The sequence below is a fragment of the Esox lucius genome, chromosome 6 (genome assembly GCF_011004845.1).
Source record: "Esox lucius isolate fEsoLuc1 chromosome 6, fEsoLuc1.pri, whole genome shotgun sequence".
NCBI lineage: Eukaryota > Metazoa > Chordata > Actinopteri > Esociformes > Esocidae > Esox > Esox lucius.
In genome coordinates, this window is record NC_047574.1 from 30,827,477 (window position 1) to 30,853,223 (window position 25,747).

General features: G+C 40.8%; 1 protein-coding gene across 2 annotated transcripts in view; it reads right to left on the reverse strand.

Annotated features, from left to right (window-relative positions):
• The window catches only part of sufu (suppressor of fused homolog (Drosophila)), an 85,510-nt gene that overhangs the window by 28,191 nt on the left and 31,572 nt on the right, over positions 1–25,747 (reverse strand). For both annotated transcript variants that reach the window (XM_010865999.5, XM_010865998.4), the window contains exons 8-9: positions 1,624–1,726; positions 399–533 (exon numbers count right to left, since the gene is read on the reverse strand). In XM_010865999.5, the coding sequence (XP_010864301.1) occupies positions 399–533; positions 1,624–1,726 (238 nt within the window). The remainder of the gene's footprint in view (positions 1–398; positions 534–1,623; positions 1,727–25,747) is intronic.

Below are 25,747 nucleotides of genomic sequence, written 5' to 3' on the forward strand. Positions count from 1 at the left end.
AAATAGATTTGATTGAATCATTAGGAACAAAAAGAATAATGTATAATTGTTATTACCATTTCAGCAATCTACCATAATACAATACAACTATCACTTGTACTTCCATTATTATCCCCGTCATCTATTCAATCAATATGTTCACCAACTAAAACATCATTATCTTATTCCTTATGGATACAGGTGTAGTCAGTGTCCCCCCAGGGTATGGCAGGAAAATACAAATGTGTCTGGAAGGAGTCTGCTGTTTTTCAGCATCTCATTTTTGATTTCTCTTTTGCTCTCTCTCTTTGTCTCTCTATATAAACTCTCATCCCACAAAAACAAAAAGGGCTCTTTGTCAGATGGTGTGGGAAGACCCAGGCTCATCCCCAATAACAGAGTATATTAATTTTGGGTACCTGAGACAGAGGGGAAGCAGTGTTCCGGACTCCTGGTTAAATTTCAGATGAACACTCTCCAGTTGTCTAGTACGAACCAGCTCGTGAGGGACTATGGCTGCAGAACTGTCACTCTCCAGGCTATCTTTACGACTCCTGGAAAACAAGTGAAGAAACATGGCGTGTGTCAGTGAAATAAAGATTCAAATTACCACTTAAATACAGAGGAGCGACTTCAATCCAGTTGGCAAAACCTCCATATGACGCGAACGAGTTTGCTATGGAACTGGAAACATGTAATCAGTTTCTCCTTCATAGCTCAAGCTTCTCTAACCTGTAAACCTGCCTCTGGTCCACTGCATCTCTACAGAAAAAACAGGGAAGAAGGGTACCACATACAAAACCATACATATCCTGTTGAAAGTATTGCGAGGTACACCAATCATTTATAATCATTTTCTTCATCAATTTTGCCATAAGACAGAACAGTATTCATCTGTGATTAGTGCACCCTACAATTTCAGTGTGCATTGTCCCTTTTCTGTGTTGCAAACATTGACACATTAGGAGTATGCACGCATTTTGGTGGCAATGTGACTCAAATATTAAGAAAATAAATATAGGTCATGTTCAATGGGCAAAGATGCTGATTACTTTCATCAGCATCAAAGAGTTGTGCTCATCCATGTTGTGAACAAAAAAATGGGCCAACAAAGTCAACCACTTTGTGTAGCCATTAGCACTACTAATGATAACCGTCCTCTGGTTGATGGAAAAGCTTTCACAAAAACCCTCACAGGTAAACCTTAACTTGTTTTGCAATTTCAATCACATATCCGCACAAGAAATAATCATCAAAAGGTGTTAAGTGCACGTACAACTGAACTAAAGCCGGGGTTTCAGACTAATCTTCCCCGCTGGAGCCACATTTGGTCTTCATTGAGGACAACAGGGCTGCACAAAATAAGCATAAAACATCCTTTATCCATACTCTGTAATTCTCTACTGGACATTAACTTTAGTTACTTATTTAGTTAGCAACTAAGTTACATTAACTTCAGTTACTTAGTTGCTTTTACAAAGTCTTTAATAACAGCATCATGGTGAGACAGGTGAAGAAGAGACATTGTGGTGAAGGATAGAGACTGGTACAGAATATCAAGTCCATTATCATGTCAAGACAGTTTCAATTTGGTGTTGGTCATTTTAAAGGATATTGAGTTTGTGTGTTTTTATTTAGACTCACTGAGGTCTGTCATGTCCTTGTCTTTGTGAGTTGATCGGGGGTAAAGCTGCTTTCGTGTTGAACTCCAATCCTTTCCTTAGAGCTTCTCGAATCTGCTCTGTATCTGCAGATGACAAACCACTGTTTACATTTTGAGATACACAGCACACACAAGAGAAACAGGACAACACTAAATCACTCAGTAAGACCATTTACCATACTAAACAAAAACATAAATCCTTTTTTGGGATAGAAAAAAATTCAAATTATTGGACAGTGAAGTTGGTCCACTTTTCGATACGTTTTCAGACATCTGATGCCAACTGAATAAAGGCTCTAACGCAGTGTTTCCTCAGGAAAATGTTCTTGCTGTGGGGGAATGTTGTTCCGGGGGGGGGCACTATATTTCCTATAGTTCAGGTCATTGATGGGGAGGCCGTTGAGGGAGTGGCACAAGCAGGTAGCTAGATGCCCTAATCCTTTCGCTCCATCTCTTCGTTCCTTTCTTCCTCTCACCTTTCTTCCTATTCTTGGCTCTCCATCTAATTCTGTACATTCTTCTTTGCCTTGCCTGACATCTTTGTTTCTCAATATAACTGGGGGAACAATTTTGGCAACAATATTGATCGCTACATCTAAATGAGGTGAGAATAATTTGTGTTTTAACTGAAAAGTTAGCTAATTAAGGTAATCAAGCAAACAAACTACTGGTACCTTCACCGTGTGTTCCCCTGGTGATCCCTCTATTTCCTTCCTGTTTTAAAGGCACACAATCTGAAAAATGTGTTCAATCTAATTGTGTTTCCAACGCTCACCGGGACAACCATTTTGAACGTAGTGATGACCTCTGTGCTTCTCTTACAGCGTGTCTGTGTGGAGCATATGGTGGCTCCGATTACTATGACAGTGTGATCTGTTTCTCAAATCACATGCAGAAAATAGCCCAACAAGCTAAATACCCTTAAGAAAGACATGGTATCCTGACAAATTATTACTCATTTGTTGAACAAAACATTTTGATGTGGCGGGAAAGAGTTTGCCATGGCGTTTTACACAAAAATAAACTGAATGCATCGGAATCACTGCTGTAACGATTACTTGTCAACTGATTCGGCTAGTAAAATCTGTCTAGCTCAGTTTCGGCAGTCAATTAACCAAGGAGGCAGCAGCAAGCTGACACACCCAATACACAGGCAAAATAAATCAAAAATGCCAAATGTTTAAAATAATATTTTGCAGGACCACGTAAGGGGAGCCAGCGAAGAAGAGCGAATGTATCTTACTGAATGAGTGAGTGAGTGGAGTGAGTGAATGACTACCCCTTGTTAAATAGCGTAGTGGTTAGACGCAGACTGCCATGCAGGGGACTGGTGTTGGAGCCTTGCCGTGGTGAAAACAAATGATGCATTAGGATTTCTTCAGGAAACTTTGCTGGCTATAATAGTAGCCACGTTATAGCAAGCGTAAAACAAAACAGTTTTCGGTTATATTGCGACAATGTCTGGTGGATTTTTGAAGTACACATCTGTGCATGATTTTGGGGGGACATAGATTACAACCCCTTGCACAGTAAAAGAGGAGAAAAAGTAAAAAGAAAAACAAACATTGTTGGCCCATGAAATGAAATAGCTTTGGCAGTGTGAAGTTCATCTTCAGTCTCGCTAACAATTGCTCAATTCTTATGACTATTCCAAGTAAAAAGTTATATAGTAGATACTACCAAGCCTATTAGTGGCTAATAAGCTGATAAAACGACCAGTGGCAAAAGCCATACAGTTCATAGATGCTATATGTGGTGGAAGTAAACCTAATAAGAAATATCCAGACACAGAGCACACGTATAGCTTAGTGGCGTAGTGGTTAAAGACAAAGCCTATCACATAGGAGACCTGGGTTTTGTTGTGGAAATTCTTGAACTGATGTATACTTGGTCCTATACAGGTATGAATGAGTTACTGAGTACCCATATTTGGATAAGAAAAGAAATGTAGGAGAAGGGGATCTGGTGTTTAGGGTGATTATTGACTGGTATCAGCAGATTATAGGGTTACTCGTAAATCGGTAAATCTGTATAACCAATCAGTGTCTATTTTTTGTTTGTCCAGATGCTGTGAGTCTTCTCCTAGAGTGGAAGAGTTTACCCATGTGGGGAAAGATAGCTTGTCCCTTGTGTGAAGCCTAGGTAGTAATAGAACAAAGGGAATGTGTTCTGTTGAGTTAGGACAGCAACTTACCACACCCCTTTCTCTACCTATATATACGAACTGTTCATGTATTAAGTTAGAGACTCCTCAGACGATTATGTTTGTAGGCGTTTGACGCGTCTCTCTTATTTGCAAATAATAATGAATGGTTAAATTGTGCCAAGATAATTTTGGCTCTGTTCTTACTCCTTTGAGAGTGTCGATCGATGGAATTGCCATCACATTTTGGGAGCTCGTCCTTGGTAACTTAACCTAAACTAGGTCTCTGGAGCCTTAAATCCTCCTCTTCTCGTGGACTGGCTGCGAAAGGGGCGAGAGCGAGGGCGCCCGGCCTTTTGGGATTCATTAGTACAGGTACCCGGGCTTAAATTTATTACTAAGGAGGCTAGAGCGCAATACAGTTGCGGTTGGACCGCAAGGGTTAAAATCTGCAGTTAAGGTAGGACCTTATCGATAAAATCTGCAGCAAAGATGGGCCTTTTGAGAGGTTGGACCTCTTTAGATTTGCAGTAAAGGTTGGACCTTTGAAACTAGTTTACTGGGTAATTCGTGGATATGGGTAAGTGCGGCAGTAAGCCATTGATCGTCCCTCGTAAATACGTGGGCCGAAACAAAACAAACTAAAACTATATTTTTTGTTATAAATGCCTGCAGTTTATGGTGCACATTTTGTACATATAAGCATATTACGGCAGATACGCCAGACCCATTGTTGGGTCTGGCGTATCGCATCTTCCTCTTCACAATACCCCATAGATTTTCTATAGGGTTAAGGTCAGGCGAGTTTGCTGGCCAATTAAGAACAGGGATACCATGGTCCTTAAACCAGGTACTGGTAGCATTGGCACTGTGTGCAGGTGCCAAGTCCTGTTGGAAAATGAAATCTGCATCTCCATAAAGTTGGTCAGCAGCAGGAAGCATCAAGTGCTCTAAAACTTCCTGGTAGACAGCAGCGTTGACCTTGGACCTCATAAAACACAGTGGACCAACACCAGCAGATGACATGGCACCCCAAACAATCACTGACTGTGGAAACTTTACACTGGACTTCAAGCAACGTGGATTCTGTGCCTCTCCTCTCTTCCTCCAGACGCTAGGACCTTGATTTCCAAAGGAAATGCTAAATTTACTTTCATCAGAGAACACAACTCAGCAACAGTCCAGTCCTTTTAGTCTTGAGCCCAGGTGAGACGCTTCTGACGCTGTTTCTTGTTCAGGAGTGGCTTGACACAATAAATGCAACAGCTGAAACCCATGTCTTGCATACATCTCTGCATGGTGGCTCTTGAAGCACTGACTCCAGCTGCAGTCCACTCTTTGTGAATCTCCCCCACATTTTTGAATGGGTTTTGTTTCACAATCCTCTCCAGGGTGCGGTTATCCCTATTGCTTGTACACTTTTTCTACCACATCTTTTCCTTCCCTTCGCCTCTCTATTAATGTGCTTGGACACAGAACTCTGTGAACAGCCAGCCTCTTTAGCAATGACCTTTTGTGTCTTGCCCTTCTTGTGCAAGGTGTCAGTGGTCCTCTTTTGGACAGCTGTCAACTCAGCAGTCTTCCCAATGATTGTGTTGCATACAGAACTAGACTGAGAGACCATTTAAAGGCCTTTGCAGGTGTTTTGAGTTAATTAGAGTGTGGCACCAGGTGTCTTCAATATTGAACCTTTTCACAATATTCAAATTTTCTGAGATACTGAATTTGGGGATTTCATTAGTTGTTGTCAGTTATAATCATCAAAATTAAAACAAATAAACACTTGAAATATATCATTCTATGTGGAATGAATGTATACATTATACAAGTTTCACTTTTTGAATGGAATTACTGAAATAATTCAGCTTTTTGATGATATTCTAAGTTTATGACCAGCAACTGTATGTGAAAAAAAAAGCTACTCCTATAGCACCAAATGTCCAATATTTGGCACCTAAAGACCAAGGTCTGTAAAAGATGCATGAGCCAAACCAGTGTGTTAAAAAAATAAGGCCACTATTAACCAATAAACCTTCAAACCTACAACTTTGCAATCTCATGCCACTCACTCCATATGACAGAGAATGAAAAAATGCAAACAGGGAACTTATTTGCTATTGGGACTCATTTGCTTCGCCTTGATGAATGGATGCAATGCTAGCAAACTTTTTCCTAATGATGACCTAGCTGGTTATCAAGTATGATAGAAACATTTATAATAGAAAATATATTAAACTATGGTAGGGCTCTAGTTAGGTAGGGGTTGTTAAACTAACAAGCTATTTATCCCATTAACAATTTGCAAGTCAATTCATAGGGAACCTATCTTTACCACAATCTGACATTACAGCACATCTCGTGAATTGACAGCAAATTTACCAGAACGTGTTATTTTCCACTGACTGCATGAGCTGAGGCAGAAGATGCCGCATAACAATAGTCTTGGTCGTGCCCTTGGCTGATGGACCTGGAAGTGATGACGGAGAAATTGCAGAGTGAGCGGCTCAGTATTATGCAAGTTAGGAATTTTTGATGATTGCATGATAAGTCAATAGTCGATATGTTTAGCTGATGCTCCCACTTCCTTTGTGCAGCAGTGTTTCCACATTCACTGAAAGCAATGGTTTAGTGTCCACAGTTACTCATTCAAGTGTATTTCTTTATTTTTCACAATTCCCATATTGTAGGATAATAGTGAAGACATCGAAACTATTGAAATAACACATGGAATCACGTAGTAACCAAAACCAAAAACATTTGTTTAACATAGCCACACTTTGCCTTGATGACAGCATTGCAAACTTTCCGCATTCACAACAAGCTTCATAAGAGAGGTCACCCAGAATGCATTTTAATTAAAAGGTGTGAAGGTTGGGAGTTAATTTGTGAAAAACTCAGTTGTTTTGTGTCAAGATAGGTTTGATATAAATTTGGTAATCTATATTATGGCAATAACAGCTGAAAATGCAAAGAGAAACTACAGTAAATCAACCCTTTTAGACATTAAGGTCAGTCAATCTGGAAGATTTCCAGAACTTTCTTTCATTGCAGTATCAAGTGCTAGGATTAAACTGTCTCTCATGAGGACCACCACAGGGAAGGTAGACCCAGAGTTACCTCTGCTGCAGAGGATAAGTTCCGTAGAGTTAGCTGACTCAGAATTTGGCAATTAACTGCACCCTGATTGCAGCCCAATTAAAAGCTTTACAACAGTCAAGTAAAAGACATCAACATTAACTGTTCAGTGACTGTGTGAATCAAGCTATTTGAACAAGACCGGGAGTGGTGGAGCAGCATAACATATCCCGGGCACCACAATCACAAGACCTCAATCTAAATGAGATGTTTTGGGATGAGTTGGACCGCAGAGTGTAGGAAATGCAGTCTACAAATACTTAGCGTATGTGGGAAAATGATTCCAGATGCCTACCCTATAAAGCCGGCAGAAAGAATGCCTAGTGTGTGCAAAGCTGTCATCAAGGCAAAGGGTGGCTACTTTGAAGAATCTAAAATATAAATGCATTTTAATTTGTTTAACACTACTGGTTACTAAATTATTCCATGCATTATATTTGTTTTGATGTCTTAGCTATTAATATAGAATGCAAAATAATAAAAATAAAGAAATGCCCTTGAATTACTAGGTGTACAAATGTTTCAATAGTACTGTACAATTTGTTGTCCCACTGCCTTCTTGACAGACTACGGTCTTTGTTTCAGTATTTTTACAGGTTGGGGGGACAAAGCAATTGAGCTTAGCCTATAGTGAACTTCACCTTTAATTGCACATCAGTGACGTATCTTGTCATATGATGCACAGAGTTAAATTCAGAAGTTTACATACACCGTAGCCAAATACATTTCATTCACAATTGCTGACATTTAAATCAGCAATTTAATCCTAATAAAAATCCCCTGTGTTTGGTCAGTTAGATCATTTTATTTTTAGAATGTGAAATTTCCAAATTATAATAGAGAGAATTATTTATTTCCGATTTTATTTCTTTCATCACATTCCCAAAGAGTCTGAAGCTCAATTAGTATTTGGTAGCGTTGCCTGTAAATTGTTTGACTTAGGTCAAATATTTCAGGTAGCCTTCCACAAGTTTCCCACAATAACTTGGGTGAATCTAGGACACGCCCACGCCATGTGTCCTAGATTCCTGAAACTTGTTTCCTAAGTCCAACTCTTCACAAAATTTTTTTTTGCTGTTTTGACTAAAAGTCTGCCATATTAGATTTTCTGCCAATTTGCATATGTGAAAATAGCTTAAAAAAAAACCTCCTATAGCACTAAATGTCTGATCTTCACATCCGTTGATATTTGGTATCTATTGACCATGGTCTGTAAAAGACATAAGCCAAACCAGTATGTCAAAAGATCTGCCCGCTATTGACCAATAAACCTTCCAGTGGGCGTGGTTTGGCACTTATGAGCACATTAATGAAACACTGTTGATCGTATTATAATAACACTTACTACCCAGGTTCAGAATCTAATTTATTTATAAAGCCCTTTTTACAACAGCAGTGGTCACAATTCCTTTTACAGAAACACCTGGCCTTAAACCCCAAGGAGCAAACAACAGTAGTGTTGAATTTCAGTGGCTAGGAAAAACTCCATAAGGCGGCTGAAATTTAGGAAGAAACCTAGAGAGGACACAGGCTCAGAGGGGTGACCAGTCCTCTTCTGGCTGTGCCGGGTGAAATATTAAGAGTCCAATTGGAATAATTAATAAATGCATGTGGGCTAAATCCAGAGTCTATTTAAATTTAGACCAGATAAACAAGGACAGGGACAGCAACAGGGCCCCCCAAACCAGGTACTCCGCAGGTGTGGACCAGGACCTCATGTCCTCCTAAAGTTTAAAACGGGAGGAGACTGGGAAAATTCAGAAAATGCATTTCTCATATCAACAACGATTTATAGTGGAGAAGGAGAACTTAGTGGGGAAGGAGAACTGACCCCATCCCCCAGCACAATTGTGCAGCATCACAAGACTTTGGGACTGAGACGGGGGGGTCCGGCGACACTGTGGCCCTACCCGGGCTGAAGTCACAGAGGTGGTCAAGAAACTCCTCGGTGGCAAGGCAGCGGGGGTGGATGAGATCCGCCCTGAGTACCTCAAGTCTCTGGATGTTGTGGGGCTGTCTTGGTTGACACGCCTGTGCAACATCGCATGGCGGTCGGGGACAGTGCCTCTGGGATGGCAGACCAGGGTGGTGGTCCCTCTTTTTAAGAAGGGGGACCAGAGGGTGTGTTCCAACTATAGGGGGAAATCACACTTCTCAGCCTCCCCGGGAAAGTCTATGCCAGGGTTCTGGAGAGGAAAATACGGCCGATAGTACAACCTCGGATTCAGGAGGAACAGTGTGGTTTTTGTCCGGGCCATGGAACACTGGACCAGCTCTATACCCTCTACGGGGTGTTGGAGGGTTCATGGGAGTTTGCCCAACCAATCCACATGTGTTTTGTGGATTTGGAGAAGGCATTCGACTGTGTCCCTCGCGGCATCCTGTGGCGAGTGCTTCGGGAATATGGGGTCCTGGGTTCTTTGCTAAGGGCTGTCAGGTCCCTGTACGACCGAAGCAGGAGCTTGGTCCGCATTGCCGGCAGTAAGTCAGACTTGTTCCCAGTGCATGTTGGACTCCGGCAGGGCTGCCCTTTGTCGCCGGTTCTGTTCGTAATTTTTATGGACAGAATTTCTAGGCGCAGCCAGTGGCCGGAGGGTGTCAGGTTTGGGGACCACACAATTTCGTCTCTGCCCTTTGCGGATGATGTTGTCGTGTTGGCCCCTTCTAACCAGGACCTTCAGCATGCACTGGGACGGTTTGCAGCCGAGTGTGAAGCGGTGGGGATGAGAATCAGTACTTCCAAATCCGAGGCCATGGTCCTCAGTGGGAAAAGGTTGGCTTGCCCACTTCAGGTTGGTGGAGAGTCCCTGCCTCAAGTGGAGGAGTTTAAGTATCTAGGGGTCTTGTTCACGAGTGAGGGAAGGATGGAACGGGAGATTGACAGACGGATCGGTGCAGCTTCTGCAGTAATGCGGTCGATGTATCAGTCTGTCGTGGTGAAGAAAGAGCATAGCCGCAAGGCGAAGCTCTCGATTTACCGGTCAATCTACGTAACCTACTCTCACCTATGGTCATGAGCTTTGGGTCATGACCGAAAGGACAAGATCCCGGATACAGGCGGCCGAAATGAGCTTTCTCCGCAGGGTGGCTGGGCGATCCCTAAGAGATAGGGTGAGAAGCTCTGTCACCCGGGAGGAGCTCAGAGTAAAGCCGCTGCACCTCCACATCGAGAGGGGTCAGCTGAGGTGGCTTGGGCATCTTTTTCGGATGCCTCCGGAACGCCTTCCTGGGAAGGTGTTTTCCGGTCCCGTCCCACCGGGAGGAGACCCCGGGGAAGACCTAGGACACGCTGGAGGGACTATGTCTCCCGGCTGGCCTGGGAACGCCTCGGTGTCCCCCCGGAAGAGCTAGAGGAAGTATCTGGGGAGAGGGAAGTCTGGGCATCACTGCTTAGACTGCTGCCCCCGCGACCCGGCCCCGGATAAGCGGAAGATGGATGGATGGGTTTTAGCAAATTCCCGTGAGATAAAATGGCTTAAAGGTGCCCAAAGTTTTATAGTACTAAAGGGCCAAGGGCCGCAACTTCTGGTGCAGTGGCATGCATGTCGGCCTCATGGTGGCGCTGTCACAAGCCTCCAAATTTGCACTTGTTGCAAGGTCACCACACCCACCCCTTGTGACCTAGAGTCTTGAAAGTTGGTACATAGGTTTAGCTACTCAGGATGAAAATGTTTGTCATTGGGACCCATAAAGTCCGCCATAATGGATTTTCCGCCATTTTGGATTCTTTGATATTTGGCATCTAGGGAACATGGTCTTCAAAAGTTATATCAACCAGACCCTTATGTCAAAAACATGGATGCTACTGACCTATGAACATGTGAGGGGGCGTGGATTTGCACATATATAAACATCTCCTACAAGTATAATGGTATAATAATTCTACTTGGTATGTATGTTGACAAGGACCATACGGAAAAAATAACCGCAAATATTTTGTATCAACCACACGGTGGCGCTATTGGGGTTCCCCACATTTGCAAGCTCACCACGCTCACCATTTTAAAAATTAAATCTTGAAAAGAGGTATATAAATCCATCTCCTCCCAAGGAACATATTGGCACCAATTAAGTCGGGCGCAATGGTTTTTCAGCAATTCTGAATTTGCGTGGTTTCTTAATGCATATTATTTCAATATGCACTGAAAATTCCAACATTTTATATTATGACAACAAAAATTGCCACTACAACAGCCCATAAACACCATGTTGCTTATTAGATATAGAGCAGTATTCTGATTTCAACAGGTTAAAATTATATTTTAAAACTATTTATGGCAGTAGTACTGTATATTTATTGTATACTGAATATTTATTGAGCAACCTTCAAAGATGTGTTATTGTCCTGAAGATCACTCACATGTCTTTTCAATAAAACATATGCTAACCAGCAGACAATTGTTTGTGTTAATAAAGCCTTTATTTAGGTGATTATTCACTATTTCACTAAAGATGTTGAAAAATAATGAATTCTGATTGTTACATATTTAATAATTGACAAATACGATCAGTAAAAAACACCTTTATGAAGGTTATGTTGAGTTTGTTTGGCTTCTTACTGTTTACGTGCACAGCGATTTTTGTTTTCTTTCCACTGAAATCTGCGATCAAAGATGGTCGAAAAAGAAGATTCACCAATCTGACCGGAAATTCAAATCTTGATTACCTTCCTGTCTGTGAGAAACTCATCTTGCCACCTGTATCTGACTTTGTCTGATAAATAATCTTTAGCAGACAAGTTGCAAATCGTAAAATACCACGGCAGACCAGACATGTAATGCAATTGATCAAAATAGTAAGGTAGGCGATAACTGGGAATGGCTTTGTAAATTTTAACTATGTCGGAAAATAAAGACACGCTAATAATTACAAAACACTGACGACTTGATAAAGTTATTATTTGGTAGACAATAAGATATTTTTTGAAGCTGCTGCTGACCAGAGGCCTTTTTTGGCCTAGTGATATTATACAGTGGGGCAAAAAAGTATTTGGTCACCCACCAATTGTGCAAGTTCTCCCACTTAAAAAGATGAGAGGTCTGTAATTCATCATAGGTACACATCAACTATGAGAGACAAAAATTAGATTTTTTTTTTTCTCCAAAAAATCACCTGGTAGGATTTTTAATTAATTTATTGGTAAATTCCTCTGTAAAATATTTGGTCACCTACAAACAAGCAAGATGGCTCTCACAGACCAGTAACAACTTATTTAAGAGGCTCCTCTGTCCTCCACTCGTTACCTGTATTAATGGCACCTGTTTGAACTTATCAGTATAAAAGACACCTGTCCACAACCTCAAACAGTCACACTCCAAACTCCACTATGGCCAAGACCAAAGAGCTGTCAAAGGACACCAGTAATACAGAATTGTAGACCTGCACCAGGCTGGGAAGACTGAATCTGCAATAGGTGAGCAGCTTGGTGTGAAGAAACCAACTGTGGAAGCAATGATAAGAAAACGGAAGATCGACAAGATCACGGATAATCTCCCTCGATCCGGGGCTCCACGCAAGATCTCACCCCGTGGGGTCAAAATGATCACAAGAACGGTGAGCAAAAATCCCAGAACCACACGGGGGGACCTAGTGAATGACCTGCAGAGAGCTGGCACCAAAGTAACAAAGGCTACCATCAGTAACACACTACGACGCCAGGGACTCAAATCCTGCAGTGCCAGAAGTGTCCCCCTGCTTAAGCCAGGCCCGTCTGAGGTTTGCTAGAGAGCATTTGGATGGTCCAGAAGAGGATTGGGAGAATGTCATATGGTCAGATGAAACCAAAATAGAACTTTTTGGTAAAAACTCAACACGTGTTTGGAGGAGAAAGAATGCTGAGTTGCATCCAAAGAACACCATACCTACTGTGAAGCATGGGGGTGGAAACATCATGCTTTGGGGCTGTTTTTCTGCAAAGGGACCAGGATGACTGATCCGTGTAAAGGAAAGAATTAATGGGGCCATGTATCGTGAGATTTTGAGTGAAAACCTCCTTTAGCAAGGGCATTGAAGTTGAAACGTGGCTGGGTCTTTCAGCATGAGAATGATCCCAAACACACCGCCAGGGCAACGAAGTGGCGACTTCGTAAGAAGCATTTCAAGGTCCTCGAGTGGCCTAGCCAGTCACCAGATCTCAATCCCATAGAAAATCTTTGGAGGGAGTTGAAAGTCCATGTTGCCCAGCGACAGCCCCAAAACATCACTGCTCTAGGGGAGATCTGCATGGAGGAATGGGCCAAAATACCAGCAACAGTGTGTGAAAACCTTACAGGACTTACAGAAAACGTTTGACCTCTGTCATTGCCAACAAAGGGTATATAACAAAGTATTGAGATTAACTTTTGTTATTGAGCAAATACTTCTTTCCCACCATAATTTACCAATAAATTCATTACAAATCCTACAATGTGATTTTCTTTTCTCATTTTGTCTCTCATAGTTGAAGTGTACCTATGATGAAAATTACAAGCCTCTCATATCTTTTTGAGTGGGAGAACTTGCACAATTGGTGGCTGACTAAATACTTCTGGCGTTAATGAAAATATATATTAAATTATAAAAATACAGTGGGGCAAAAAAGTATTTTACAAAGCTCATTCCCATCAGTCTACTGACATAGTTATCATTGCTTCTCTCTCCCTCGGTTGCGCTGTTACCAGTGCAGCTCAGATTAATCAGAGCTTTTATCCAATCAGATTTTCCACATGTGCTGACTCTGGGTGAAAATCTATCCTAAGACCTATATAATTTCAAGTTAATCCCATCTTCTGTTGAAGCAAATAGGGAGGTTATTGATTGTCATATTCATCAACCAATCAGATTACAACTTCGCCATAAGGAGCCTGGCTTTTCGCACGTAGCAGTCTTGTAGCTTGGCTGCGTGCTAATTTTTCAAGTGGTGTGATCGGAGAGCCAGCTACCTAACGGAGATAAAACTAGTTAGGATGTAATGTAGGAACATCTAAGATTTCTTTAATGAAGTTTATATTGTTAGATGTAGTGCTTTGAGTTAGATTTTTTGTTCAGATTTGTACTGAGCCCGGTTGTCTTTTTAACGCACAATGAAGAAATGGTTTCGTGGCAGATTTACAGGCAAAGCCCTTTTCGGGAAAACATGGAAATTGTGAGGAAGGGTCGACCAAACCCCCAACTAGCACTGTTCAGGGTAAGGATGTAGTAGATGCAGTGCTTTCTGTTAGATTTTTTGTTTAGATTTGTATTGCACCAAGTTGTTTCTTAACGTACAATGGAAGAGAATAAATTGATTTGTTGGCAGATTTACTGGCAAACGTTTATTCGAGAAAACATGGAAATTGCAAGGAACCAACTGTATCAGTCAGGGGAAAGATTTGTGCGGCACTTTCAAATCGATCAACTACGAAGAGTACACCTGGCTTACAGCGTCGGAGGAACATTGTTATTGTGAGTACATTCTTGTTTCTTTGGTACCTGTAATGTCATTGATTTGGGCTTTGCGATGTATATTTGTGTTGCTGCGTCCTATCATGCATAATGGTACTGGACATCCTTGATGGTTTCATTCGCCATGGATTAATCTCATCTTCATCCGCTTATCCGGTATCAGGTCGCAGGGGTAGCAGCTCCAGCAGGGGACCCCAAACTTCCCTTTCCCGAGCCACATTTGCCAGCTCTGACTGGGGGATCCCGAGGAGTTTCCAGGCCAGAGTCGAAATATAATCTCTCCACCTAGTCCTGGGCTTACCCCGAGGTCTCCTCCCAGCTGGACGCGCCTGGAACACCTCCCTAGGGAGACGTCCTGGGGGCATCCTTACCAGATGCCCGAACCACCTCAACTGGCTCCTTTCGATGCAAAGGAGCAGCGGCTCTGCTCCCAGTTCCTCATGGATGGCTGAGCTTCTCACCCTATCCCTAAGGGAGAAGCCAGCCACCCTTCTGAGAAAACCCATTTCAGCCACTTGTACTCGCAATCTTGTCCTTTCTGTCATGACCCAGCCTTCATGACCATAGGTAAGGGTAGGAATGAAAATTGACCGGTATATCGAGAGCTCTCTTTTCGTCACAACAGTGCGGTAAAGCGAATGCAACTGCTGCTCTGATTCTCCGGCCAATCTCCCGCTCCATTGTCCCCTCATTTGCGAACAAGACCCAGAGATACTTGAACTCCTTTACTTGGGGTAACGCTTTATTTCCTACCTGGAGGAGGCACTCCATCGGTTTCCTGCTGAGAACCATGGCCTCAGATATAGAGGTACTAATCCTCATCCCAAATGCTTCGCACTCTGCTTTGCACTTCACACTCGGCTGCGTACCGGTCCAGTGAGTGCTGAAGGTCACAGACCGATGATGCTATCAGGACCACATCATCCGCAAAAAGCAGCGATGAGATCCCCAGCTCAAGGAACTGCAACCCCTCCCCACCCTGACTACGCCATGGTGCTGAAGTTACTAATCGCTGGTAAGTAGGATGAAGTGCTACACTTTGGATATGAAATGCCTGTCCAACACGTTTGTTTTGGTTACTGACCTGTATTTACTTGACAGGTAAGCAAGCTAATAGTTCATTTTAACCAGCAAGGTAGTAGATAAATGTAGTTGCCATGTACAAAAGTAGTCCAGGGGCTAATGACTTTTAAGAGGGGAGGATTTATGTTATTTAAAATACGCTATATGGGCTTAGAAAAGACACTGACATGCGGCTATAGGGGTATACCGATTTGGATTTGTAGTTCGAAAATGTTTAGGTTCGATTACGAACTGCGAAATTGAAGAGGAGTTTGCGATTCTGTGATTAAGTGAACCCGTCATCGATTGTGGCCAGCTGTTACCACCTCCATGATATCCATGCAACTGATCCTGTACGGTTCATGTAAAGGAGTTGGGATTAAACAAGCTGCACTCACAAAACCATTAAAAACAACTATATCGCTCTATACTTGCAGACCTATTATTTATTTAACTTCGGTAGCAACAGTAACACTCAGAGATTAATCAGCAACAGTAACACTTCTGAATTTCATATGTTGCCATCAAAATAAAGGTCTTTGGGGTGTCTATAATTTGTGTTGTCTAGGCAACCATTTCAATGGAAAAACTATGTAGGGAAATGATAAATGAAACAATATTACAATTTCAATAATACTTTATATAGGTTAAAGAATATAATAAGATGGAGCAGACAGAAATATTCAGTGTAGAGAACATGAACTAATATAAAAAAAGAACAATAATATAAAAATAGGATTTTTTTTATTTGCTTGTGCTCATTTGCTTTGAAGATTATGTAATACATCCAACCACACTAGATGTGTTTACACTGCACCTTAGTCTAGGGCTAAAAGCATCCTAAGCCTTGGTCTTAGGGCCTCCTAAGCCTTGGTCTAAGGGCCTCCTAAGCCCAGGGCTAAGCAAGTGTACACACTTGCATATTTTGAAGTGGAAAAGCACCACCCTTAGCCTAGGGATAGCTGGCCATACTCGGGAGCAGGGTTAGCACCGACTTTTCAGGGCTAGCCCCAGAAAAATTACAAAATAACCAGTGTGTGTCAAGAACAAAACCATATAATCTTTATTGTCCTATCACAAAACCTGGCCTTTCACTTAATATACATACGTTTGTGACATGCACCGTTACAAACAGCTCCGTCTGTTTTGGTCCTTTCATTATGCCTGCTAAATCTTAGCAACGTAGTTATTGCAGCTTGCTTTGGATGTAAATTCAGCAAATATATCGAAAGAATGAAGGCTGACTAGCGTTTTTCTCTTTATTTGTGTAGTTTTAACTAAGTTGTTCAAGAAAATACCAAAAGGGTGGGCATCTTGATTAGTCCATTCATGAAGTTGTTAATTGAATCGTGGTAGCGTAACATTGATCATGTGTCAGTGATGTAGGCTACTGTAACATTATTCACATGCCAGAGAACAAAAAATTGGCAGATTATCATAGAATGTAAAATGGTATTATGTCATATTTGTCTGTTAGCCATGGGCATAGGAACAGAAGTGAAGCCTAGGTTTAAGCCTTCGCCCAGGGTTAAACTTGTGTGAACGCAGGCTAAGCTAACCTGGGGCAAGTCCTAGCCTGGGACAATGCAGTGTGCATTTTCCAACCCCCGGCTATAATGTACAAGGGATATTTTTTGCGGAAAAACTCTTCAGGACTGCAGTAAAATTACAAATATAATGTGAAATCATGGGGCACTCTGCTACATCCAGCAAAGCTATATATTGTTGTCCCCGTATGCATCAGACTATACAGTACATGGAATTCATATTGCCTCATTAGTTAGCAGCTAGTGGCTTTTATTAGAGGAGTCTGGCTAGTTACTGCATCTAAAGTTATTCTGTTGAAATGAACATTATAACAGACATTTAAAGGTATTATTAATTTGCCTTTTAGGTATGGTGTTATGAATTCCAGCCTCATTATCTAATGTAGCCACTGTTTTCATTTGAACAATGACTTGCTACGATAGGCAAATATTTAGTGGAATGCAATGTTGCCATGATTATTTCATTAAAGAAAATACCTACCAGAGTAAAAAAGTCTGAAGTTAGCGATAAATGCTATCGATGTTAGCTATCTAGTAACGTTATTTGAACTAAAGATAGTTTAGATAGCTAGTAACATTAGCTAATTGAAATATATTTAACTAACCTCAGGTTAATATACAAACCCGATTCCAAAAAAGTGTACAATTGTGAATAAAAACAGAATGCAATGATGTGGAAGTTTCAAATGACATATCAAATGTTTAAACTGAGAAAATGTATCACTTTAAGGGAAATATAAGTTGATTTTAAATTTCATGGCATCAACATCTCAAAAAAGCATCCCTTCTTTTTATAACAGACTGCAAATGTCTGGGGACTGAGGAGACAAGTTGCTCAAGTTTATGAATAGGAATGTTGTCCCATTCTTGTCCAATACAGGCTTCTAATTGCTCAACTGTCTTAGGTCTTCTTTGTCGCACCTTCCTCTTTATGATGCGTCCCAGTTTTCCAAAACGAACTTAATTTTGATTTGTCTAACCAAAGAACACTTCCACTTTGCCACAGTCCATTTTAAATTATCCTTGCCCCAGAGAAAACGCCTGCACTTCTGGATCCTGTTTAGATACGGCTTCTTTTTTGACCTCTAGAGTTTTAGCCGGCAACCGCGAATGGCACAGTGGATTGTGTTCACCGACAATGTTTTCTGGAAGTATTCCTGAGCCCATGTTGTGATTTCCATTACAGTATCATTCCTTTATGTGATGCAGTGCCGTCTGAGGGCCCGAACATCACGGGCATCCAGTATGGTTTTGAGAGAATGTTCCAGATTCTCTGAATCTTTGGATGATATTATGCACTGTAGATGATGATAACTTCAAACTCTTTGCAATTTTTCTCTGAGAAACTCCTTTCTGATATTGCTCCACTATTTTTCACCGCAGCATTGGAGGAATTGGTGATCCTCTGCCCATCTTGACTTCTGAGAGACACTGCCACTCTGAGAGGCTCTTTTTATACCCAATCATGTTGCCAATAAACATAATAAGTTGCAAATTGGTCCTCCAGCTGTTCCTTATCTGTACATTTAACTTTTCTGGCTTAGTAGCTAATCTATGCTCATGTAGCTAAGCTAATTCTGTTTTCATTTGTACAATGACTTGCTAACATAAGCAAATGTTTAGTGGAATGCAACGTTGCCATGATTATTTCATAAAGAAAAAATGAAGTCTCAACTAGCATTAGTTCACCTTAAATCATTCTGGTGACATGAACAATATAACCAATGATTCAGCTATTAAAAATGTGCCTTTGTTAGAGATTGTGTTGTGTTTAAGCCTCAGTAGATAATCCATTCTCAGTAGTTGAGTAATTTCTCTGTTATCATTGGTTTCTACAGCTTTCTAAAGGGCTAAAAACGTATCAATTGTACAGTTACATTGTAGACAATTAATATGAAATCTGAGATGTAATTCAACAATAACACATGTGTACGTAGGGCTATATGCCCATGCCCCTACAAAGGCAACACATTTTATTGTTGCCACCAGTAATAGTCTTTTGATCATCAAAATTAAACAATTCTAAAAGAAATCATTGATGTTAATATACATACGTAAGTAAACATTCCTTTGGAAATTATAATAATTCTCTTCTGACCCCATCAAACATACAACAAGCAAAAGGTGAATTCATTAATATGCTCTGCACTGGGAAAGACTGATAAAGATCCATAGTTATATTTAGCATACTTTAGCAATATTTCAAGCAACTACCTATTTACATAGTGTTGTGCAAAATGTGTTTTACTGATAGTCTAAGACATTTGAAGTATCCATATCTAACTGTTGCAGAATATTGTATTATAATACCATATATGAGGTAAATGTCCTGAAAACTATTGCAATGTAACATGCAAGTAAATTCAGTTTGGCCAAACATTGGCAGCATAATAGCCATAACACTATCTGTTGTTCGTTGGTACTCAGTGACATTACTTTTGGTGCACATGATCAGGGTTGTGTCTTTACTTTGTGTGTTATGTTTCAAGTTGGGCACATGGGGGCACTATAAGAAAGGAAAAACAGATGTCTTATTGCTTGCAACTATGGATATAAGTTGAAAACAATGTGCAATCTGGCTAGTAGTAGTATTATTATTATTATAATTATTATTATTAGGGTTTCAGCAGTTAACTGGTGAAACCCTTTTGAGTTTGTTTTCCGGTTCATTAGGGTTTCAGCAGTTCACCGTCATAACGGATTTTCTAACCATTTTGGATTTTTTGAAAATCCTCTGGCACCAAATGTCCGATCTTCATGTACTTTGATATTTGGCATCTAGGGACCATTTGGTCAAAAAACATGAACAATGAACCATTGAGGGGTCGTGGTTTTGCACATATATATCTCCTACAGGGATAACGGTATAATATTGGTATGTACAGTGGGGAGGTTTTCCTACTGTACAAACGCATGTAGAGGTCTGTAATTTTTATCAAAGGTACACTTCAACTGTGAGAGACGGAAAAAATCCAGAAAATCACATTGTATGATTTTTTTATAATTAATTTACATTTTATTGCATGAAATAAGTATTTGATCACCTACCAACCAGTAAGAATTCCGGCTCTCACAGACCTGTTTTTCTTTAAGAAGCCCTCCTTTTCTCCACTCATTACCTGAATTAACTGCACCTGTTTTAACTTGTTACCTGTATAAAAGACACCTGTCCACACACTCAATGAAACAGACTCCAACCTCTCCACAATGGCCAAGACCAGAGAGCTGTGGGAGGACATCAGGGATAAAATTGTAGACCAGCACAGGGCTGGGATGGGCTACAAGACAATAGGCAAGCAGCTTGGTGAGGGTCTGTATGGAGGAGTGGGCCAAAATCCCTGCTGGAGTGTGTTTGCAATTACAGAGATCATACGTTTCCTGTAGTTCTTGGCTGGGTTTGCACAAAGGTTTCTGTACCAAATATTAAGTTCTGCTTTCCTGATGTATCAAATACTTATGTCATGCAATAAAATGTAAATTAATTACTTATAAATTACAAACCTCTACATGCTTTGTAAGTGGGAAAACCTGCAAAATCGGCAAAAAGGACCATACGGAAAAAATAACTGCAAGGATTTTTTGATCAACAACACTGTGGCTCTTCCATATATAATATGTTTTTTCCATATTAGCAAGGTCACCATGCTCACCCCGTTTGAGATACAGCCATGAAAGGAGGTAGAGAAGTCCATCTCCTCACAAAGAACATATTTGCCATTGGGACTCATTAACGTTGCTTTAATGGTTTGACGACCATTTTTAATTTGTGGAAACCACCAAGAAATTAACTCCTCTGGCACCAAATGTCCAATCTTCACACAGTTTGATATTTGGCATCAATGGACGATAGACGTCAAAAGTTATATCAATCAGGCCATTATGTTGAAAAACATGGCCGCGATTGACAGATGAATATGTGCAGGGGCGTGGTTTTGCACATATCTAGACACATAGCCTATGAAGATAATGATATAATAATTATACTTGGTACGTGTGTTGTCAAGGACCATATAGAAAAAATTACTTCAGGGATTTTTTTCAGCCACACAGTGGTGCTATTGAGGTTCTTTGCATTAGCAAGGTCACCATGCTCACCCCATTTGAGATAAATCCTTGAAAAGAGGTAGATAAGTCCATATCCTCATAAGAAACATATTTGCAATTGGGACCCATTAAGTCTGGCGTAATATTTTCTTTGGGAATTTGGAATTTGTGAAAAATGCTTCAAACGCTACATCTATTGCATCAAATGACCAATGTTAAGTGTGATTACATTTGGTACACATGATCAGGGTTGTGAGTTTAGTTTATATGAAAGATGTTTCCCTTTGTCCACATGGGGATACTAGTGAAAAGTAAAAACCATTCATGTAATATTGTTTATAGCTATGGATACGAGTACAATTTTCGTCCTACTGGAAAAACTGCAATCTGGCTACTAATAGCTTAATGCTGCTTGCAGCTTTAATTATTATGATTCTTCTTCCGACAAAAAAGGGTGTTTTTAGCAAATTCCTGTGAGATAAAATGGTTTAAAAGATGCCCAAATTGTTATGATAGTAAAGGGCCAAGGGCTGCAACTTCTGGTGCAGTGGCATGCATGTCAGGCTCATAATTCTACTTGGTACATATGTTGACAAGGACCATACAGAAAATATTTTTTTATCAACCACACGGTGGCGCTATTGGGGTTCCCCACATTTGTAAGCTCACCACACTCACCATGTTTAAAATAAAATCTTGAAAAGAGGTGCATCTAAGTCCATCTCCTCCCAAGGAACATATTTGCAATTGGGAGCCATTAAGTCGGGCAAAATGGTTTTACAGCAATTCTGAATTTGCGAAAAATGCTTCAAACGCAAACGACAGATTTAAACCATTTCACAAGTACATTTTAAAATATAATTGAAGGCCACTCAGCATGATTTCTTAATGCATATTGTTTCAGTATGCACTGACAATTCCAGAATTGTATGACAACAAAAATTACCATCACAGCAGCCCACAAACGCCATGTTGCTTATTAGATATGGCGCAGTATTCTGATTTCAAGAGGTAAAAATTATATTTTGAAACTATGTAGTACTGTTAAAGAGTATACTGAATATTTATTGATCAACCTTCTTAGGTGTGTAACTGTCCTCAGGATCACTCCACTTGTCAACAATGGTGTGTGTGTGTTAACATTGCCTTTATTTACATGATTATTCACTATTTCAATAAAGATGTTGAAAAATAATGAATTCTGATTCTTGCATAATTAGTAATGGATAAACACAATCAGTGAAAAACACCTTTATGAAGGTTATGTTGAGCTTGTTTGGCTAATTACTGTTCATGTGCGCAGCCAATTTTGTCTTAATTTCACTGAATTGTGGGACCAAATTGGGCCCAATTAGCCATTTTCCCACCCCGGTGTCATGTGACTTGTTAGTGTTACAAGGTCTCAGGTGTGAATGGGGAGCAGGTGTGTTAAATTTGCTGTTATCGCTCTCACACTCCCTCATACTGGTCACTCGAAGGACAACATGGCACCTCATGGCAAAGAATTCTCTGAATTGTTGCTCTACATAAAGATTGCCTAGTCTAAAAGAAGATTGCCAAGACCCTGAAACTTAGCTGCAGCACGGTGGCCAAGACCATACAGCGGTTTAACAGGACAGGATCCACTCAGTACAGGCCTCATCCATGGTTAACCAAAGAAGTTGAGTGCACATGCTCAGCGTCATATCCAGAGGTTGTCTTTGGGAAATAATCGTATTAATGCTGCCAGCATTGCTGCAGAGATTGAGGGGGTCAGCCTGTCAGCCTGTCGTCCCAGAAGGAACTCTTTTAGATGATGCACAAGAAAGCCCGCAAACAGTTTGCTGAAGACAAGCAGACTAAGGACATGGATTACTGGAACCATGTCCTGTGGTCTGATGAGACCAAGATAAACGTATTTGGTTCAGATGGTGTCAAGCGTGTGTAGCGGCAACCAAGTGTGTCTGCCTACAGTCAAGCATGGTGGTGGGAGTGTCATGGTCTGGGGCTGGATGAGTGGTGCCAGCACTGGGGAGCTACAGTTCATTGAGGGAACCATGAATGCCAACATGTATCGTGACATACTGAAGCAGAGCATGATCCCCTCCCTTCGGAGACTGGGCCACAGGGCAGTATTCCAACATGATAACGACCCCAAACACACCTCCAAGACGACCACTGCCTTGCTTAAGAAGCTAAGGGTAAAGATGATAGACTAGCCAAGCATGTCTCCAGACCTAAACCCTATTGAACATCTGTGTGGCATCCTCAAAAGGAAGGTGGAGGAGCGCAAGGTCTCTAACATCCACCAGCTCCGTGATGTCGTCATGGAGGAGTGGAAGAGGACTCCAGGGGCAACCTGTGAAGCTCTGGTGAACTCCATGACAAAAAGGGTTAAGGCAGTGCTGGAAAATAATAGCGGCAACACAAAACAGACCATTTGGGCCCAATTGGGACATTTTCATTTAGGGGTGTACTCACTTTTGTTGCCAGCGGTTTAGACATTAATGGCTGTGTGTTGTGTTATTTTGAGGGGACAGCAAATTTACACTGTTATACAAGCTGTACAATCACTACTTTTACATTGCAGCAAAGTGTCATTTCTTCAGTGTTGTCACATGAAAAGAAATAATCAAATATTTACTAAAATGTGAGGGGTGTACTCACTTTTGTGAGATACTGTATGCTAAATAGCCTACCAGCAATATGCTGCAGCACTTATGACCATAGGAGGAAACTTATATGTCATATTGGCAGTGTTGCCAGATGGGCAGGTTTTTCCTGAGAATTGGCTATTTTTAAATGGGCATGGGCGGGTCGATTTACAGATATGGTTGTATAGAAGATAGCATTTGTGCAGATTTCCCAGTTCACTGTCAATTATCTGGCAACCTTGCATAGAGGACCTTGATCAGTCCTGACATCCCAGAGATCAGTAACATCGGAAAAACAAGTGGTTTTCTTTTACACCGAAGCAGGTCAAAATATTTATATAATAGAACTTAAAGTCTAAATGACTTCCAATCCGTATAACATTTGTTAATGTTTCAGATGACATCTAGTAGAATCAGTTTTTTTTCAATAGAGTTTGTGAGACAGATGAAGATGACTCGTGAAAAGACTACTAGATTAGGGTATGCAGGCTACTGTCCCCAACAACATTTTATATGCAAAATACAGAGTGGAAATAAACAATTAACATATTAAAGTCACTAACAATACAACTATATGAACATGAAGATGAGCTGGATGAGCATAAGCAGCATAGCCAAGAAGCCTACAGCTGAAGGAAGTCGAGAGAGGGGGATAAATTATGTGGCGTCGAGGCAAGGATGGAGGAATAAAAAATAAAAGTAATTAATTTGCATTTGTTGTATTTGACACAACAGAAAAGCAGAACTGAATATTTGGTACAGAAACCTTTGTTTGCAATTAGAGATCATACATTTCCTGTAGTTCTTGACCAGGTTTGCACACTCCATACAGACCTTCTCCAGATCCTTCAGGTTTCAGGGCTGTCGCGGGGCAATACGGACTTTCAGCTCCCTCCAAAGCTTATCTATTGGGTTCAGGTCTGGAGACTGGCTAGGCCACTCCAGGACCTTGAGACACTTCTTACGGAGCCACTTACGGAGATCTTGCATGGAGCCCCAGACTGAGGGAGATTGACCGTCATCTTGAACTTCTTCCATTTTCTAATAATTGCACCAACAGTTGTTGCCTTCTCACCAAGCTGGTTGCCTATTGTCCTGTGGCCCATCCCAGCCTTGTGCAGGTCTACAATTTTATCCCTGATGTCCTCCCACAGCTCTCTGGTCTTAGACATTGTGGAGAGGTTGGAGTCTGTTTGATTGAGTGTGTGGACAGGTGTCTTTTATACAGGTAACAAGTTCAAACAGGGGCAGTTAATACAGGTAATGAGTGGAGAAAAGGAGGGCTTCTTAAAGAAAAACTAACAGGTCTGTGAGAGCCAGAATTCTTACCGGTTGGTAGGTGATCAAATACTTATGTCTTGCAATAAAATGCTAATTAATTACTTAAAAATCATAAAATGTGATTTTCTGGATTTTTGTTTTAGATTCCTTCACTCACAGCTGAAGAGCACCTATGATAAAAAAAATGACAGACCTCTACATGCTTTGTAAGTGGGAAAACCTGCAAAATCGTCAATGTATAAAATATTTGTTCTCCCCACTTTAGGCCTACAGCTCTAATGTTTTTAATACAAGTCAAATTAACAAGAACATAATATAACAAAAAAAATGATAAATTAAAGCTTGATGAGTGACTTCATATTTTTGTGATTTCTAGATCTTCTAATAAACAGTTTTGATGCTCAATGGCAAAATAAATTGGGTGGCTCAGACATAATGAAGAGGGAATTATATGCTCTGTATAGCCAAGCAAAAACTATAGGCTGGATGCACATAAATCCAATAAAATATCTACTAGTCCTGGACAAGCAGAGGAGAACAAAAAAAAGACATGAGGGTAATATCCTATATATGTAAACATTTAAATAAATTAAAAGAATAGATCAAATATGTACGGAAAATATTTATTGCTTGTTTTTTGTTTGCCATTATATTAGGGAGGACATTGTAGTTTGTATTAGCTGCTCAAGTGGAAATGGACAACAGGGCAGATTTAACACTATAACACTTTTTCAAGTGACCAGATTATATAAAGTATATCACAGAGGGGCGTCCAGTAGAGCGCGGGGTAGCGGGGGTTGCAGTACCACCTTTGACTAATTTTCAGCCAGGAAAAACC